At 52.8% G+C, this 19715-nt stretch overlaps 3 protein-coding genes across 3 annotated transcripts; 2 read left to right on the top strand and 1 right to left on the bottom strand.

The window, feature by feature from the left end:
* Positions 1-4: 4 nt before the first annotated feature.
* Positions 5-2175, top strand: LOC137917102 (probable E3 ubiquitin-protein ligase makorin-1; the record flags this gene model as incomplete). The annotated part of the gene is given in 9 exon segments (XM_068759987.1): positions 5-37; positions 39-113; positions 115-152; positions 793-841; positions 843-1009; positions 1340-1450; positions 1557-1600; positions 1603-1697; positions 1849-2175. Coding segments are annotated over 9 exon segments (825 nt in total), but the record flags the coding sequence as incomplete, so codon positions are not given.
* Positions 2176-3914: 1739 nt separating this feature from the next.
* LOC137917101 (transmembrane protein 121B-like) lies at positions 3915-5102 on the top strand. The gene has a single exon (XM_068759986.1). The coding sequence runs from the start codon at positions 3915-3917 to the stop codon at positions 5100-5102; it is 1188 nt and encodes a 395-aa protein (XP_068616087.1).
* Positions 5103-6188: 1086 nt separating this feature from the next.
* LOC137917103 (interleukin-17 receptor A-like) lies at positions 6189-13470 on the bottom strand. Its single transcript, XM_068759988.1, has 11 exons — positions 13276-13470; positions 13019-13043; positions 12109-12255; positions 11898-12022; positions 11249-11375; positions 11060-11107; positions 9735-9889; positions 8840-8914; positions 8676-8745; positions 8412-8519; positions 6189-8324 (listed from the first exon to the last, which is right to left on the bottom strand). Exons 1-11 carry the CDS (start codon positions 13405-13407, stop codon positions 6922-6924), a joined length of 2415 nt encoding a protein of 804 aa, XP_068616089.1. The 5' UTR covers positions 13408-13470; the 3' UTR covers positions 6189-6921.
* Between the last annotated feature and the right edge of the window lie 6245 nt (positions 13471-19715).

The raw sequence follows: 19715 nt of genomic DNA, 5'->3' as shown, positions 1-19715 counted from the left end.
AGAGCTGAGGAAGCAGCTCTGCCCGTACGCCGCCGTCGGGGGAGTGCCGCTACGGCGTCAACTGTGCCTATCTCCACGGTGACGTGTGTGACATGTGTGGCCTCCAGGTGCTCCCACCCCACCGAGAGCAGCCAGCGCTCGGAGCACACAAAGGTAACGGCTGAGGGAACAACCGACTTCTACACCCCCCCCCCCCCCCCCAAAAATAAATAAATAGAAAAACCCTCATAGTTTGATGAATTGAATTGGTTCTGCCAACACAATCAAGCTGCTCCAGCTAGTGCTAACATGAATTTGGCTACAGCTAGTGCTAACGTGAATTTGGTTACATACAGTGCTAACATGAATTTGGTTACATACAGTGCTAACATGAATTTGGCTACAGCTAGTGCTAACATGAATTTGGCTACAGACCGTGCTAACGTTAGCATGTCTGTGGGCAGCAGCTGCTGCAGCTAACGGTAATATAACCAGCTGCGTTCGCTGTGAGATCTTTCTTTTTGATTTTGTGAACATTTTTTATTGTTGACCAACATTGTGGCGCAACAGCGACTGATTCAGCCGGAAATTCCTTCCCAGCATGCTACTTACGGGGTTCAGACGGATTCTGATCCACTCCAAAAGGAAATGGCTTCTTCCTCGACAAACGCGACGACCCTCCCGCCGGATTAGCGTTTGATCAATACACCGTGTACGATCCTCCCAAGTGGCCGTGCTTCAGCGGCGCCGGAGGATCGGCGGACGAACCGGGGACGCGGAGAGCGCCGTTGCTTGATCTGTCCCGTTCCACAGGGCATGCATCGAGGCCCACGAGAAAGACATGGAGATCTCGTTCGCCATCCCAGCGCAGCAAGGACATGATGTGCGGCGTGTGCATGGAGGTGGTGTTCGAGAAGGCCAACCCGAGCGAGCGGCGCTTCGGCATTCTGTCCAACTGCAGCCACTGCTACTGTCTGAAGTGCATCCGCAAGTGGAGAAGCGCCAAGCAGTTCGAGAGCAAGATCATCAAGTGGAGTCCCTTTTCAAGTTAAGAGTCAGGGAGTCATTTCTGCCGTTTGCTCGGTGGGGTCACGGCGTCGTAGACGACCTGTCGCCGGATTAGCGAACAATTATTTGCCATTTTGTATTTGTGTAGAATTATCTCGGAAGTTAGCAAAGATTTGCTCGTCTTTTTTCTTGGTGTTGATCCGACAAACCGGCGTGAAAATGTAATCTGAATCTATTAGAGGTGCTTTGAATCAGCACTTGGGTCACTCAGGGTCACTGGGCGCTATTTAGGCGTGGCCGACTCTTGCATCAATGCTTTCCTTTGTTCTTCCCCCCCCCCCCTTATCTCCAGGTCTTGCCCAGAGTGTCGAATAACATCCAACTTCGTCATCCCGAGTGAGTACTGGGTAGAGGACAAGGACGACAAGCAGAAGCTCATTCAGAAATACAAGGACGGCATGCGGTGAGGGGGCGTGACTGAACGGCCGCCAGTGGGCGGGGGCGCGCTCCGAGACGGAGCGGGCTGTGGCGCTCTGCTGCGGTCTCATGGCTTCTCCGTTTGTCTTCAGGAACAAGCCGTGCCGGTACTTTGACGAGGGCCGTGGAACGTGCCCTTTGGCTCCAATTGCTTTTATAAGCATGCCTTTCCCGATGGACGGCTGGAGGAGGCTCAGCCCCCGCGCAGGCAGACCGGGTCCAGCAGGAACAGGGTAACGGTTCAGGGGCCGCCCCCCCCCCCCCCCCCCGGAGCGGATCGTTCCGCATCATTCGGGAGACCGTGAGGGTCTGATTTTGGTAAACTACGGAAATGAAAAACGGCTGATGTGTTTGTTTGTTTTTTTTTGTCCGTCTCTCCACCAGAACTCGAGGAGGACGCCGCTGTGGGACATCTTCGACGAGCAGGAGAGCACAGACTCCTTCGACATCGACGACGAGGAGATGGTGACGTTTGAGCTCAGCGAGATGCTCCTGATGCTGCTGGCCGCGGGAACCGACGACGAGGTGACGGATTCGGAGGACGAGTGGGACTTGTTTCACGAGGAACTGGACGATCTCTATGAAATTTACCTATAGCAGTCCCACCCGCCACAAGCCCCCCCCCCCCCAACCCTAAAACGTGTATATTAGAACCCAGAATGGACTGTCTTGTGAAGGTGACAGTAGCTTCCCCCCCCTCCCACCCAACCCCTGTTTGTGGCAGGCCATTAATAAATGAACTTCTGAAAGAAAAAAAAAAAAAACGGCGCAACAAGCGGCGCGCTCGTTGCTCCACGTCCTCTAGACGTCGATCCTCGTGAGTCTCGTGCGGTTTCCTGTAAAGAGGTATAATTATAAAGTAACAAAAGTCGATATAAGATTTAACAAAACTTTTCGTCAAATATCGCTAATGAACAGCGTCGCGTTTGTTCGTGGGTTTGACTCGTTCGTCTCCTGGCGGTCGTTAGCGCTTCGCGTTAGCCTCTAAGGACTCGCGCTGACTTGCTGTAAGATTTTACTCTTTGGGGGGGGGGGGGGTTTGAAGCCGGATCTTCTCTGTTTTCTTTATTAAAGCGGCTCGTAGCCATGATTGTTCTGAAGTGGAATACGTTATTACCTTGTGCCGAGGAACGTTCTCGCCCCGTAGATGTGCGCTTGTTTCCCTCATGGTGTCACATTTGAACGTCACAAGCGCTCCTTCCCCGCCGTGACTGGATGGACGAGTGATTGTTTGTGTTGTCTCCTTATAGCAGAGACATTTACTGCAGTTAGCATGATAAACAGCTAGCCTTGGCCTCCCGCCAACAATTTGGAACTCGAGAAGTGTGGTGTGGCGCCCTCTAGTGTCGGTATAAGTTGCCTGCCGTTCTTAATCTGTATAAAACCACGACTGCGTACCCTTTGCTGTCGTGTTTTTGCTCTTTCCACCGTTGAAACACTGAATATTCCGGCTCCTCTCCGTCCTCGGCGCTGCCGTCCCTCGTCTCGGCGCCGACGCTCCCAGTCCGGACGCACTGGTCTGGGATCGTCTTTGTGGTCCTTGAAACACAGGAAGCGTATTAAACGGCATTCAGTCGATGGTGCGCCCCCAGCACTTCTATTGACTTCTATAACCCCCCCCCCACACGGTCATTTCCTGGAAGCAGCTCGTACTGATCAGAGTCCTCCTCTGTTCCCTCGTCCAGACTCCTGATGGCTGCTCCGCTGGAATTCATATATTTGTATTAAAATGTGTGTTTTCTATGTTCCATCTTAACCCGACATTAAAGTTTACCATCGTTCCCTGTCCCGAGTGCTTTCGTGTGTCGGAGGACGAGACGACCGTTTCTGGAGTTCTTCATTCACTAGTTTCAAGCCGCATGACTCAGAAAGACGATTTAGGAAAAAGCATTGTGTGTGTGTGGGGGCAGGGGGGGGGGGATACTGAGATTACCTCTAGTCTCCCGAGTCCGGCTGAAGACATAGATGTCAGATCGTCTACTAAACGTTTTGAGTCGCTTTGTTTTAAATCCCTTTGAGCTCTTTATTCTGAGCTCCTCCCCCATCCAGCTGTTCTCTGAGCCCTTTATTCTGAGCTCCTCTCCCATCCAGCTGTTCTTTGAGCTCTTTATTCTGAGCTCCTCTCCCATCCAGCTGTTCTCTGAGCTCTTTATTCTGAGCTCCTCTCCCATCCAGCTGTTCTTTGAGCTCCTCTCCCATCCAGCTGTTCTCCAGCTGCTGCATCTGCTCTGTGTTCAAGTCGATGCTGGGATGTCGCTAAAAGCTCCTTCAGCGCATCCATTTAGTACTAGTACTAGTAGTGGTACTGAAGTAATCGTATCGCTGACGTCTCAGACAGTGTTTGGGGGGGGGGGGGGGGGTCTGTTATTGACATCAGCAGCTGGAGTCTTCTGCGCATGTCTGTTTGCCTCCATCTTTAAGCGCATCGGGGACTCGGGCGCACGAATACAATGATCTCACGAACCGACGGGGACAATGTGAAGGACAATGTGAAGGACAACGTGAAGGACAATGTGAAGGACAAGGACCAGCGTCTCCGACCCGAAGCGAACCGTCGCCCAGACTCACCCGCCTCTTCACCGGAAGCCGGACAGCTGATCGGGAGGCGGGACAGCCCGACGCGCGGCAGCCCGACGCGCGGCAGCGTGCAGCCTCTGGTCCCCTCCGCCGCCTCCACCATGACGTCACCGGAGCTCGCCCGCACCGGCCCGCTGCCGGCGCACACATCAAAGCGGAGCCTGCTCTACAAGGCGCTGTGCTTCCTCCTCCTCATCCTCCAGGGCGGCGTCCTGGACTTCTACCTCATCGCCTTCACCGACCTGTCCTGGTGCGCGTGGATCGCCACGGACCTGGTGGTGATCTCCGGCTGGGGCGTCTTCTTCGCGAAGAACGCGCGCAACAAGCGGGAGCGCGCCTGCGGCTTCCACCGGAAGGGCGCCGTGTCCGCGTGGAGCCTCGGGGAGTTCACCTACGCCTACCTGGCCTGGCTCGTCTACGTCATCGCCTGCGCCCCGAAGGTGGCGCTGGTGGTGGAGACGTCCATCCTGGAGCGGATCGCGCACGCGGTGCCGTGCGGGGCGACGGGCTTCAGGGTCGCCGTGGCGCTGTCGGCGGCGCTTCTCTTCTGCCTGGTCAACGCCGTCGTGGAGGATCCACGCGGCGCGGCGCGGCACCGCGCCCAGGGCTGCTTCCTGGGGAGCTGCGTGGACCTGCTGGACAGCTTCACGCTGCTGGAGCTGCTGCTCGGCGGCGGCGTCCCCGCCGCCTCCCTGAGGTACGCCGTGATGTCCGTGTACTTCGCGGCCCTGGCGGTGCCGGTGGTCTGGCTGTACGAGCTGACGGCGTCGGAGCCGCGCTGGTGGCCGTGGGCCCGCTTCTGCACGGGCCTGCTGGTCGACGCGCCCCTGCTGGTGGTCCGGTGCTTCCAGGTGTTCGTCTACGGAAGCCCGGTGTCGGTGTTCATGTTCAAAAACGTTTTTTTCCTGCTGTGTGGCCTCCTGGAGCTGCTGGAGCGGTGCGTGGCGCTGCGGGGGCTGCGGGGGCGGACCAGCAAGCCGGCCCAGTTCTCCCACTGCGTGTCCGAGAACGACATGTGTCCGCACGGGTACGTGAACAGCCTGGCCGTGGCCCGGTCCTAGAGCCCGGGGGGGGGTCTCAGCTCTCAGATCAATTTAAAGACCAGACTAATGAGAAGCTCCTCACCTTTCTGACCGCCGGCGATGACGTCACAGTTAGCCGCTGTAATCCAGAGCAGCCCCGGATTCAAACGCTCAACCTTTATTGTAATGGTGCTCCCGAGCCAAACAGAACAGGACTGGGTCTCACAGCCTCCTGACGCACGTGGACGGCCTCGTCTGTCCCGGTGTCCGGGTGCACTGGACCTCAGCGGGACATATGATCGGCGTTTGGACAGAGGACAGACGCAGCTGGACTGGTTCACATTTCAGAGTGAAGTGACGCTGCCGGTTCCTGTTTGGTGCCGACAGTAGATTGGACCGGGCTTTTATCTTTACGGACTGCTGCCCCCCCCCCCCCCCTCTCTCTTTTCTTATTGTTTGACCTGTAAAACCAGCACTCCTTTGTCACCCAGCAGGGGGCGTGCTCCAGACTGAGACGGGAAGTGGAGTCGGGTTCTAGTCATTTTGAAAAGCCCAACCCAAACCTGTTTTTCCCTTTCATCGAATTCAATAGAAGTCAGGTGATCGGATGGAAATATAACGTCCAGGGTTTCCACGGAGACCCGAGAGCAAGGAGGACGCGTCCCACTTTGGTCTCTTTCCGCCTTGATGGATGTCCATAATCATGATTGTGTGTGTGTGTGTGTGTGTGGGGGGGGGGGGGGGGGGGGGTATATTTTGGTACAGATTTGGGATTTATTTTAAAAAGATATAATGGATATAAAGCTTTTCACCCATTTTCCTGCTACTACTGCTACTGCTACTAATACTACTGTACTACTACTACTGCTGCTACTACTGCTGCTGCTACTACTACTACTGATTCTGCTACTACTACGAGTACTGCTACTACCACTACCGCTAAGGTTACTACTACTACTGCTACTATTACTGCTGCTGCTGCTGCTAATACTACTACTAGTACTACTACTGCTGCTACTACTAATGCTACTGCTACTGCTACTACACTATTCAGCAAGCATTGAATGATTGCCATGGATCTTTGTCGGGGTGTGGCCAATGAGCAGGCTGAACAGGTTCTTGTTTCTTAAGGGATTCTTTATCTTTTAGCGATGGGGCTGTTTTCAACAATAAATGGCCCGGGTGCTCGGTAAAAAATAAATTAAAGACAAGTTCGCAAGAGGGTCTGCAAGGTATCAAAGACTGATCCAGAGCCTGGCGGCATTCCAGATACTCTGATCCAGAACACGTAAAAAATAGGGGATCTTTGAAAGTTCCACGCAGCCTGCAACAGACCCCAAAATATAGGCCAACAGTGAGGAATCAGAGGTGTGCTAACAAATGTGTTGTTTCTTCAAAAGCTATGGTGCTAGATCCAGAACCAGAACCGCCGCCTCAGAAAGAGGATCTTCGGGAATAACTACTGAGCTTATATTGATGTAAATCCAGTGTCTTAAGGCATCGTTTCATGGTGGACGTGGCTAAGGACAGTTCTCTCTCTGTGCTACACGGCTTGAAACGTCTTTTCTGTCCCCGCCGGTCTCCTCAGGCCGTCGCGGATCGGACTTGTACCTGTACCGTTGTGTGCTGTAAATCTGGACCGATGTAATCCAATGTACTGTAGGTGTAAGACGCAACATGACGTTTGACAAATGAAATAAACGTAAGGAACGTGTCGTACAATGATTGCATCACACGGGGCCACGATGACGGAAATGTTAGCATCTGAACTGCATTCAAGCTTCCGTCCTCAAACTGGATTTAGAACCAGCGCCAAGAAGAGTTTATAGATTTCACCGATTCCAAGAAGAATTAAGAGTCAGTTTCCTTCCGGAGCCGTGCCGTGTATCAGATTCCTGTGCAGCAGCTGCTCCTGCAGCCTCCTCAGAGCCAGCAGCGGGTCCTCCTTGTGGGGCTCGTCGTTCTGGGAGGACATCTTAGACATGTAGCCCTGATCGTTGCTCGGAGCCTTTTCAGCGGGCTCCAGGTCCTCCAGCGCAGGGGGCCGATCCTGGCTGATCGCAGGTGGAGGGTAAGAGCCGCTTTGCTCGCCGGCGGACGAACATCCTGGACGGTCGGGGTCCGGGCGATTCTGCAGACGTGAGATTCTCGGCTCTGAAGGAGCGAGTCGGCTCACGGGCGGGAGGGACGCGTCTTCGTCGTCCTCGGCAGGGGTTTGACGGAATGCTTCTTCCTCAGAGAGCCGGCTCTGTCTCCGTGCTGGCCTGTCCACCATGAGAGGCTCGAGGACGAGGACGGATTCTAGACTGGGGTCGCGACCCTCACGCCTGCGCTCGGGGTTCACTACCGGTGTGAGTTCTGCCACTGATGGCAGCTGGCGCTCGGCGTTGAGCTCAGGTGTCAGGATGAAAACGCTGTTGGCGCTGTTGACTTCCACCTCGTGGACGTAGACGGGAGGCCCTTCCCTGATCAGAGGGACGCACTCTAGGACCGGCGGGATCTGCAGCTGCTCTATGAGACAATCGGCCTCCGTCCCGACCTCCTCCTCCTCATCGTCCACGCACTCCTTCTCGAACCAATCCGGGTTTTCCACCTGGTAGACCCGGAAGGTTTCGATGGCGTCTCTCAGGGCCGCACCCGAGGGACAGTCAAAATACTCATCTCCACCGATCCCCTCGACGTGGTTGACCTGACCTGGCTGATACTTCTCCACGTCTAGGACGCGGAAGTAGAGCTCTTCAAAGTGCTTCATCAGCTTGTATTTAACCGCAATGTCAAAGACCGACGGCACGGCCTGCTCGCCGCTGATGTCATCGAAGTAGGCCACCATGTACTTGCCCAGCGTGCCGGCCTGCTGGAGATCTGGCAGGAAGAGGTTGAGAAAGGGAGTGAGCATGTCATCGGTCGGGGACAGGACGTCTTCCCTCAGCGTCACCCGACCCTGACCGCACATGGCCCGCCATTTCGCCTGGACGCCTCGTGAGCACAGAACCAGGATCTTGTCAGAGGGGTTTTTGAGCTGCTGCCGTTGCCACTCGAGCCATCGGAGGCGACCCACCACGCCCACCGACGTGGAGTCCAGCAAGTCCACCAGCACCTTGATGCCACACTGGAGCTGGAGGAAGGCGCAGAGCTTCAGGACGATGTCCCTGTAGAGGTGGTGGTCCTGCGAGTAGATAACCAGCACCGTGGGAGTCTGCCTGAGCGGCCGCTGCCTCGTTTCCTCGCGTCCTCCGGGCGCCGCGGAGACGCCGGGTCTACCTGAGAGGGTGGCGAAATCGAAGCTTCCATCAAAACGGGCGAGCAGCGGTCGAGACGAAACGTGCGTCCGTCGAGCGAGTCACTGACCTGGCTTCCGACAGACGTACACGATAACTGCCGTCACTCCACACAGAAACAGCCCCCCCACGATGAGAAACGTGCTCACAGGGGCGTCCGGGGCGTCCGTCGGGGTCACTGCGGGCATCGAAACACGGTTCACCGATTGACAGGACAGATCTTAACGCATGACACTCAGCAAAGTGCCACACCCCCCCACCCCCAATCATGGCACCCGTGTCTCAGGTTGCCGACCCCTGACACACACACACACACACACACACACACACATACCGGGGCAGATGTCCAGTGTTGACCTTCGGCGGGTGCAGTCCTGGCCACATTCTGGGAAAAGAGGTTTGATCTGCAGCCAAGAACAGGAAGACGATCAGAGGCCTTCAGAAGCACTGAGGCTAAAGTCAAACATGACTCAGCAGAATTGATTTCAGCAGACTTGCCTCAACGTCAAACTGGCAGCAGGATCTGGGCCATTGCTCAAGGTTGAATATGACGCTGAGGGCCGTCTGATTGGCCTGGAGAAGAAACAACTTCATATTTATCATTCAAGTACGACGGCAAACAAGTTCAGAGAATTAAAACGCTTTGAGAGAACGGTTGTTGGAGGCAGCGTGTAGAAACACCATGCGTAACCTTCTATTATTAAGTATTTGTATATATTCTTGTGTCTTTATCTATTACTGTTAAGTATTTGAATATATTCTTGTGTCTTTATATATTACTGTTAAGTATTTTTATATATTCTTGTGTCTTTATATATTACTGTTAAGTATTTTTATATATTCTTGTGTCTTTATCTACTACTGTTAAGTATTTTTATATATTCTTGTGTCTTTATCTATTACTGTTAAGTATTTTTATATATTCTTGTGTCTTTATCTATTACTGTTAAGTATTTTTATATATTCTTGTGTCTTTATATATTACTGTTAAGTATTTTTATATATTCTTGTGTCTTTATATATTACTGTTAAGTATTTTTATATATTCTTGTGTCTTTATCTACTACTGTTAAGTATTTTTATATATTCTTGTGTCTTTATCTATTACTGTTAAGTATTTGTATATATTCTTGTGTCTTTATCTATTACTGTTAAGTATTTTTATATATTCTTGTGTCTTTATATATTACTGTGTACATCCTGGTAATGATCCTGTGTCTTTGTTGAGTGGAGGATTGCTGCTGAAAGAATTTCCCTCTGGGATTATTAAAGTATTCTCATTCTGAAAACACAGGATGTTGTACAAAGCCCAAAGTACCACAAACAATACTCACCAATTTGATCAGATTAAAGATGACCTAATCTCTAATCCACAGACGTGCTCGAGCCTCACCTTGCGTGCACGGTTCACTTGTTGGATGGCGACGCATGTGACGATAACGATGTACTCCTCGCACAGCCGGTCCGGACGGAAGCCAACGGCCAGCGCCGATCCTCCAGCGGCTGCGCTGACCTGAGCCAGGCTGACTGCAGGCTGCCACAGACTTCCTGCAGACAGCAGACGCAGTTAGACACGGTCACATGACTCGCACAGTCTTCACACGGAAGACTCGCACAGTCTGCCCACGGAGGACTCGCACAGTCTGCCCGCGGAGGACTCGCACAGTCTGCACGCTAAGGACTCGCACAGTCTGCACGCGGAGGACTCGCACAGTCTACACGCGGAGGACTCGCACAGTCTACACGCAGAGGACTCGCACAGTCTGCACGCGGAGGACTCGCACAGTCTACACGCGGAGGACTCGCACAGTCTACACGCGGAGGACTCGCACAGTCTACACGCAGAGGACTCGCACAGTCTGCACGCGGAGGACTCGCACAGTCTACACGCGGAGGACTCGCACAGTCTACACGCGGAGGACTCGCACAGTCTACACGCGGAGGACTCGCACAGTCTACACGCAGAGGACTCGCACAGTCTGCACGCGGAGGACTCGCACAGTCTACACGCGGAGGACTCGCACAGTCTACACGCGGAGGACTCGCACAGTCTACACGCGGAGGACTCGCACAGTCTACACGCAGAGGACTCGCACAGTCTGCACGCGGAGGACTCGCACAGTCTACACGCGGAGGACTCGCACAGTCTACACGCGGAGGACTCGCACAGTCTACACGCGGAGGACTCGCACAGTCTACACGCAGAGGACTCGCACAGTCTGCACGCAGAGGACTCGCACAGTCTACACGCGGAGGACTCGCACAGTCTACACGCGGAGGACTCGCACAGTCTACACGCGGAGGACTCGCACAGTCTGCACGCAGAGGACTCGCACAGTCTGCACGCGGAGGACTCGCACAGTCTACACGCAGAGGACTCGCACAGTCTACACGCGGAGGACTCGCACAGTCTACACGCAGAGGACTCGCACAGTCTACACGCGGAGGACTCGCACAGTCTACACGCGGAGGACTCGCACAGTCTACACGCGGAGGACTCGCACAGTCTACACGCGGAGGACTCGCACAGTCTGCACGCGGAGGACTCGCACAGTCTGCACGCGGAGGACTCGCACAGTCTACACGCGGAGGACTCGCACAGGCTTCACGCGGAGGACTCGCACAGTCTACACGCGGAGGACTCGCACAGTCTACACGCAGAGGACTCGCACAGTCTACACGCGGAGGACTCGCACAGTCTGCACACGGAGGACTCACCCCTCTCGATGCAGAACTGGGTCCGCAGCATCGTGACGTCTTCACAACCTGCGTCAGCCAGAATCAAGAGAGGCTCATCAACATCAGGTGAGGAAGCAAGCGACTCGACTGGGCTGGGACTCGAGGGAGCAAAGCCGTGAATAAAGAGGGACACACACACACACACACACACACACCATTTCAACTCACCAGCAACAGTGACATCAATGCTGACATCATAGCTGCTGTGGCCCAACTCTGGTTTGGGGATGTTGAAGACAGAGACCTGGTACATCTGACCCGGGTCCAGCACGACCATGGCGGCAGAGAACGACCACTGCAAACGCAAACGCAACACAAACACAAAGGCAAACACAACACAAACGCAACACAAACACAACACAAACACAAAGGCAAGCACAACACAAACACAACACAAACACAACACAAACGCAAACACAACACAAACACAAAGGCAAACACAACACAAACACAACACAACAGCAAACGCAAACACAAACACAACACAACACAACACAAACACAACACAACACAAAGGCAAACAACACAACACAAACACAACACAAACGCAAACACAAACAACACAACACAAACACAACACAACACAACACAAACACAACGCAAACACGTCGGTCAGGGAATACAATTAATAGGTATTAAGGAGCGTCTGCCTCCATCTCGGCTGCCTGTTGTTGTGTGTTCTAATACAAAATCACAGCATGGACACCGTGGTACAAAAGGGTCAAACGAAGCTTGGAGCTCATCATTGATGAGCGATGTGGACCGCTGAGCTCCTAAATCATGGGACACCCTGCTAGAGCAGCTAAGAGCCACTAACCTTGTCCCCCGATGGACTCCTCATGGTCTGGAATTTGTCCTTGAACGAATATCGAACACACAAATGCTGGTTGGTGGACACGACCAGAACATGAAGCTCAGTAGCGTTCAGGTAGCTGATGCTGCCTGAGGAGAGGAGCGCAGAGGACACGTCCTGCTTTACTTCTTTAAAGTCTCGTGGGACTTTAGTGTAACAGGACAGACTGGCTCACCGTCATCCTTTATCTGCCAGCTGGCAACCAGGACAGGCTGCAGGCGTCCTCTCTCGTCATGCCGGGTGTCCACAGAAGCCCGGAGAGCCTCTGGACTGCTGGGGGTGTACTTGTTGATATCGAGCCATCGACTGTCCACGCAGTTACCTAGAGACACACAGAGACACACTGGACATCAAGCCATTGACTGTCCACGCAGTTACCTAGAGACACACTGGACATCAAGCCATCTACTGTCCACGCAGTTACCTAGAGACACACACAGAGACACACTGGACATCAAGCCATCGACTGTCCACGCAGTTACCTCGAGACACACATAGACACACTGGACATCAAGCCATCGACTGTCCACGCACCAGAAAGCGAGCGAGCAAATCGAGTGCACGACAGTTTCTGCCGTCCCACCCACGATGTCTCCCGAGAGGACAACGTCTCTTTCTACTCCTCGTTTGTAGAATCATGACGCAGCATAATATACTTACGGTAATTTAACACGACCAAGTCAGGACACGACAAAACCCTCGGAACCAAATGTGGTCGTAAGTTGACGACCCCTCATGTATATATATATATATTTATACATACAGTACACACACACACACACACACACACACACAAGTCCAACGTTTACGGTCAGACAGCTCAGCAACCTCCACTAAGGAAAAGCAGCAGAGGTTTATTTAAGCCAAGATTTGTGCAGTCAAAGAAAAATAAATAATAATTTTCCCGTTTATAGTTTTGATGCCTTTGAGTTTTTTAGGATCTTGTAATACAAATATTAATGTTCTGAGATTAGACATTTATATGCAGCAACTCAAGCCTTTCCCAGCTTGGCGGGCCACACCCCGGACGCGTCGCCAGCGCGTCGCAGGGACACACAGAGACAGACAGCGAGGACGTTACTCACTGGTGTTGACCGCACACACCAAACCCTGCAGCAGGAGACAGAGACAAAAGGACTCGGTTAGGAAGGACTCGAACAAGAGTAGTAAGAAAACACCGTGTCGGGCGGAATGATGACGTCACAGGAAGCCTTCGACGCAGCTGAGTGTTCATAAAAGTACAGAATCACAGCAGTGATCGATATCTACACGATCACTGCTATCGACTATCATTAAAGGCAGTCTGGCTCGCTGCCTGTTCAAAAATCAACTCGTGTCTCACCTCCTGGGAACAGCTGAGAGGCGGCCAGGATAAAATCCTGACGGTGCTCGACCCGGAGACCCACATCAGGACCAGGACCGGGACCAGGACCGGGACCGGGACCGGGACCGGGACCGGGACCGTCAGAGCCATCGGAAGGACGTCGGCAGTCCGAGGTCTGAAGCAGAACCAAAACACGACAACTCTTCCACAGCAACTTCCGCCTCTGTGGAAAGTACCTGAGCCCGTTTACTGTCAATGACCGCACGCTGCGTTCAGGTAACCTCGGAAAAAACACCATCGGCACATGTTTGGCTGCTGTCTATCGGTTTTTATCTTTATTGGGCAATAGCCATGAAATCACGTAAACAGTTCAGCAATAACGTTTTAGTTTGACCCACAAAGACACTGCAGAACACAACCAAAAACGAGTTCCTGTCACGCTCCTGTTGCCATGGAGACGGTGAATCTAACATGAAGAGTGGTTCAGGTGCGTTCCTTGGTGTGTGATCAGAGGAACGTTCCGCATTGTCTGAATAAAGCTTCACGTCACTAACAGTTTTTATGTAATTACAGTATTTATTTCGGCGGCGGTGGCTCAGTGGGAGACGTCCACCGGTTCGAGTCCCAGCGCAGACGAAATGTGGAGAGGGGCCAGTCTACGTCCAGAGCACCGCTGACGTGCCCTTGAGCCCAACTCTCCAAGGAGAGGAAGGCACTGGCAACTCTCAAACCGTAGTACTTTGATAAGTTCAGTACGAGTTCAGTACGAGACCCGAACCAGCAGTTACAAGAAGAATCAGCCTTCCACAACTGGACAAAGTCATTCCCATTTTAGTTTGAGAACCATGATCTCAGATTTAGAGGTTCTGATCTTCATTCCGGTTAACTGCGTGGGAGGAACCGAGAACAAGCACGAGGGAAATCCGGATCACCATCATCTAATATCCGGGAAAGAGCCCAAACTGAACTCCAACACCGACTCCAGCCGTGCAGAACAAGCCCGAAGCATCCAAATACACAAATACACACCTTTCCTGCAGTTTTATTGTGAAATCCTAATTGTCATTGCATGATTTTCAAACTGATTACAAAAAAAATCTGTAAATAAGTAAATAAAATAAACAGAGCTTAAAAAGTGTTCATAAAATATGAGGAAGCTTTTTTTAGATGAAGGATACGATGAACGAGAGGAAACGCTGTAATATAAATCCTTAAACTGTCATGCAGCTGATTAAATGCTCATAATAAAAAACAATTCTTCAATATGTCTAACATGATAATCAATTCCGTCCCAGATGGTCCGATGTGATGGAGTGTAGCGCTGCAGAACCTTCCGGCTCATTAGAACCGACACTGAGCTCTTTGGTAACGTGACGTGATCGGACGTCTCCCGGGGCTGCTCGCCTCGTTTTAGCCTGGACACACAGAGAGTCTAACGGACTGGAACAGACGGGAGAACGGGGGGGGGGGGGGGGGCAGCTGGACCTCCTTCGTCAGACGTTTGGTTTTCATGCAGCAGGTTCTAACATTTTGATATTATATTACAGGATGAGCAGAAGCTGCTGTTAGTAGCAACCCGAACCTCTCTCATTGAGACGTGTTAAAAGGCGCGATGCAAAGGAAGCACAGAGCGGACACCGTGGGCGGGGGGGGGCGTGCATGTGACCCACGAGGTGAAGCTCCATCAGAGGACCACACAGCTGGAGGCGGGGGCTTCTGTCCTGCTGGGCACACAAATCAAATCAGATTGAATGGGAAGAGGAATCCAGCAGCTGCAAACATCTGCTTGCTGACTCATCACAGCCTTTACAGACCCACTTCAGGTGGGGGGGGGGGGCATGTGCGTGCGTTTTAGGTCCCGAGCCCTGTGGTCCCCCCCCCCCCCGGGGAGGAGGACAAGAACGTTGGCATGCTATTAATGCGCTCATTTTAATCCGCAGAGACGGACAACAAAACAGCTGGAATAGCCCCACCTCTGCTCCGGGGCATCCGACTGCTTCGCCCTCTGGGGGGCGCTGCCCTCCCACGCAGCCGAGGCCTCCTGAACCGGCGCCCTGGTTTCTGCTGTGCTCATCTGCAGAGGCAGACAGATTCATTCATTCTGATGGCAACAGCAAATAACAAACACTAAATAAGCAGCCAGCACATTTTCATCCATCAATGAACATCTCGAATTCCTTTTTAATCCAGAATAGTTTAAATCCAGAATACGATACCAGCGCTGCCCAACGATTTACGACGACTGTAATGTGACTAAAGTTGATGTTTTCCATTCTGGCCCAGCGTAGAGACACGGAGGACTCGATTAACAATTGTTAGTGTCTACGTGACCGTCCCTTTGGTCTTCCTCGCAGCCAACGCGCCTACAGGACCGTCCCTTTGGTCTTCCTCGCAGCTAACGCTCCTACATGACCGTCCCTTTGGTCTTCCTCGCCTACAGGACCGTCCCTTTGGTCTTCCTAGCAGCCAACGCGCCTACAGGACCGTCCCTTTGGTCTTCCTCGCAGCCAACGCGCCTACAGGACCGTCCCTTTGGTCTTCCTCGCAGCCAACGCGCCTACAGGACCGTCCCTTTGGTCTTCCTCGCAGCCAACGCGCCTACAGGACCGTCCCTTTGGTCTTTCTCGCAGCCAACGCTCCTACAGGACCGTCCCTTTGGTCTTCCTCGCAGCCAACGCTCCTACAGGACCGTCCCTTTGGTCTTCCTCGCAGCCAACGCGCCTACAGGACCGTCCCTTTGGTCTTCCTCGCAGCCAACGCGCCTACAGGACCGTCCCTTTGGTCTTCCTCGCAGCTAACGCTCCTACATGACCGTCCCTTTGGTCTTCCTCGCCTACGTGACCGTCCCTTTGGTCTTCCTCGCAGCCATCGCGCCTACGTGACCGTGCGGCCCCCGGGGTGTGGCTCCCACCAGGTTTTCGCGGCTGCTTCCTGGTGAGCCGAGACGGTCAGCAGCTGCTGAGCGGATCGGCCTCCTGCAGAGCTCGTCCCGCTGGACTGCTGCCTTTGCCTGTAGCTTGCTATAAAGACAAAAAGGTCAGTGAGGATGGATTCTGGTCATTGGAACAATTCAGTGCCATCCTATAATAGGTCATCAGTTTACCAAGACTCTACTGAGACCCATTTTAACCCCAAAGTGTTGGGTCAGCGTTTTTATACCCTTAGTATAAAAGCGGTTTAAAAAAGTGATTCTTGGAGATGAAATCTCTAAATTCGTTTTCCCCCCGTCACAGGAAACAGGAAGTTGTGTAATTACTGTCGATCTTCTACCTAACCATCTGTAAAGTATTGATACATGCCTATGATGACCATGTAACCGGAGCATGTGTGACTTTGGTCAATGATCTCTCCAGTGTAGTCCTTTCATTGTGAAAGAAACAAGACAGCAATGAAGAGAAACCAGTTAACACAGGAAAAAGCAATAAAGGCTATGGGCAGCAATGCCAGCCTACCTCTGGTGAACGAGCTGTGATTGGCTGCTTGGAGTACAATTAAAGTGCAATTTAACATCACTGATAGTGCACAGCATCTCAATAGTGTAAATAAAAATATTAACCTGTTTAATTGTGTGGGATGAAGACAAGTAGCTGGAACAAAGACTTATATTGTTCCTTTAGTTTAAAGGTGTGATAATAGCAGTGCACCAGCAGATGGCGGTCTACAACCAAACAACTGATAAACAGGGGAACGAAGAAGTGAGCTGGTGCCAAAAACAGAACAGTAATAATAATAATAATAATAACAGCACAAAAACAAATCTAAATTAACACAAACAATTTTAATTAAAGAAAAAGAAACAGTGAAGCCACACAAAGACAACGACAGCAATGAGCCGCGGTTACAAGCAGCAGGCGGAACCATGACCTGCAGGACGCGTAGAGCAACGTACAACGGACAACGTTGCTGTAAAAGCAGCAGCAACCGGCACTAAGGAACCTGCAGGACGCGTAGAGCAACGTACAGCGGAGAACGTTGCTGTAGGAAGCAGCAGGACGCGTAGAGCAACGTACAACGGAGAACGTTGCTGTAGGAAGCAGCAGCAACCGGCACTAAGGAACCTGCAGGATGCGTAGAGCAACGTACAACGGAGAACGTTGCTGTAGGAAGCAGCAGCAACCGGCACTAAGGAACCTGCAGGATGCGTAGAGCAACGTACAGCGGAGAACGTTGCTGTAGGAAGCAGCAGGACGCGTAGAGCAACGTACAACGGAGAACGTTGCTGTAGGAACCCGCAGGACGCGTAGAGCAACGTACAGCGGAGAACGTTGCTGTAGGAAGCAGCAGGACGCGTAGAGCAACGTACAACAGAGAACGTTGCTGTAGGAACCCGCAGGACGCGTAGAGCAACGTACAACGGAGAACGTTGCTGTAGGAAGCAGCAGCAACCGGCACTAAGGAACCTGCAGGATGCGTAGAGCAACGTACAACGGAGAACGTTGCTGTAGGAAGCAGCAGCAACCTGCACTGTATCGACACACCCAACAGAAACTACAGATCCTTGGACTGGTGCCGTTTTTAGCGTGTGGTTTCAGTCTATCTTTGACACACAGAGTAACTGCACCTCTTTGACATCCTCTTTGCGGTGATCACCCAGGTCTCTGAAACTGTGCTCCCCCAGTGAGGGGCCCGGGTCAGCCCTGCTGCGCGCTCGTACGTACCACCTAGCAGGAGGGGGGGCCGAGGCTGCAGGCTGATGGCTCCGGACTCCGGGGAGGGTAATTAGCTGCGGTGGAGAACCCAGGAGAGGGACAGGCCGACAGGACCGGGGGTCGGGTCAGCTGTGGCTCGCACCACCGGGGTAGAGCGCATGGCTGAGGGCTGTCTGTTTCTAGACCCGAGTTAAATTATCGATCGACCAAACAGATCTGGATCTATCAGATGTTTCTCTCTGTGATTAGCAGAAATCTTTTTTTGGTTTTGTTTTCTACCGTCTAAGCAGGTCATATCAGATTCAGACTGTTGTTCCAACACACTCGTACTGATCGATACCTGCTTCACCCTGCGACTACAGAGGTCTTTGATTCCATTGCCGTTCAGTTTCTTCAACGCACACACACACACACAACTATCGCCAAGGGACTTAATTAGTGTGCAGATCAATGCGTCGTGGCACTCGTGGTGTGGGAGGCGGGCTGAGGCCCGGCCTGCAGGGACGCGCTGAAGGCTAAAGACAGTTTAACTTGCTTATCTTCTCGTCAGCAGCATTCTGACCTGCTTTGCCGTCTCAGGCTCGCATCGTGGATGAATTTCTGTGTGTTTTACATTGTGGAAGGTTCACGTTATTTCTGTGTCTTCACGTATTAGTAGAGGAAACGCACGGTGATATGCGATCGTGCCACTTTTTTTTTTGAAAATAAGGTGGTTCTCCAATAACAAACTGACGGCACTCTCTGCGGTGCTAAAATAAACGCGGGAAGGTTCACCCACGTCTGCGGAGGTTCTCATCCAGGTCGAGGTAAATCAAGACGAGCCCAAAAAATGAATCAACTGGACTTGTTCAAGGTTGGTCGAAGACTGAGAGATGATGTCTTCATCGTCCTCCTCTGTTCAGGGACGGTTTCTCCAGTTGGACAAAAAGATCTTCTTTAACTCCTCTCTCAAACAACCTGTCTTCCTGGACATTACTGTCCTCAAAGGAGTGTCCTGTGTCTTTCAGGTGCAGGTGGACTGCTGAGTCTTGTCCTGAGGAGTTGTCTCTCCTGCGTTGAGACACACGCTTGTAGAGCGGTTGTTTGGTCTCCCCAATGTCCAAGTCGCTGCATTCTTCACTGGACAGCAGACACTACATTGCTCTGTTTGCGTCTTTAGGGTGGACCAGCATCTGTCTCAGGGTCTTTTGTCTTCCGGGTGGACCAGCATCTGTCTCAGGGTGTTTTGTCTTCCGGGTGGACCAGCATCTGCCTCATTTGGTATGTTTGACTCGTTCCAACATTCCATTCAGCTTCTCTAGAGGACAAACGTGGACTAATCCACGGCTGAAAATAGTCCGAGACGAAACTGCTCTACATGGCGAGCTACTGCCCGTCATACATGTGCTGCATGTCAGTGTAGTGTGTGTGTGTGTGTGTGTGTGTGTGTGTAATAAGTACATACTTCACAGCAGAGCTCAGGCACCGGTACCAGTCATTGAGATCCTCCTGGTCACTGGACATCAGCAGGAGTTTGGCTCTGGGGAAGGTCAACTGAGAGAGGACGGGCGAGTTAGGATGGACGCATAGCGGACGCAGGGCGGACGCAGGGCGGACGCAGGGCAGACGCAGGGCGGACGCAGGGCGGTCGCAGGACGGTCGCAGGGCGGACGCAGGGCGGTCGCAGGGCGGACGCAGGACGGTCGCAGGGCGGACGCAGGGCGGACGCAGGACGGTCGCAGGGCGGACGCAGGGCGGACGCAGGGCGGACGCAGGGCGGACGCAGGGCGGTCGCAGGACGGTCGCAGGGCGGACGCAGGGCGGTCGCAG

The sequence above is a fragment of the Brachionichthys hirsutus genome, unplaced genomic scaffold (genome assembly GCF_040956055.1).
Source record: "Brachionichthys hirsutus isolate HB-005 unplaced genomic scaffold, CSIRO-AGI_Bhir_v1 contig_1153, whole genome shotgun sequence".
Classification (NCBI taxonomy): Eukaryota; Metazoa; Chordata; class Actinopteri; order Lophiiformes; family Brachionichthyidae; genus Brachionichthys; species Brachionichthys hirsutus.
This window is presented reverse-complemented; position numbering and strand designations above follow the sequence as displayed.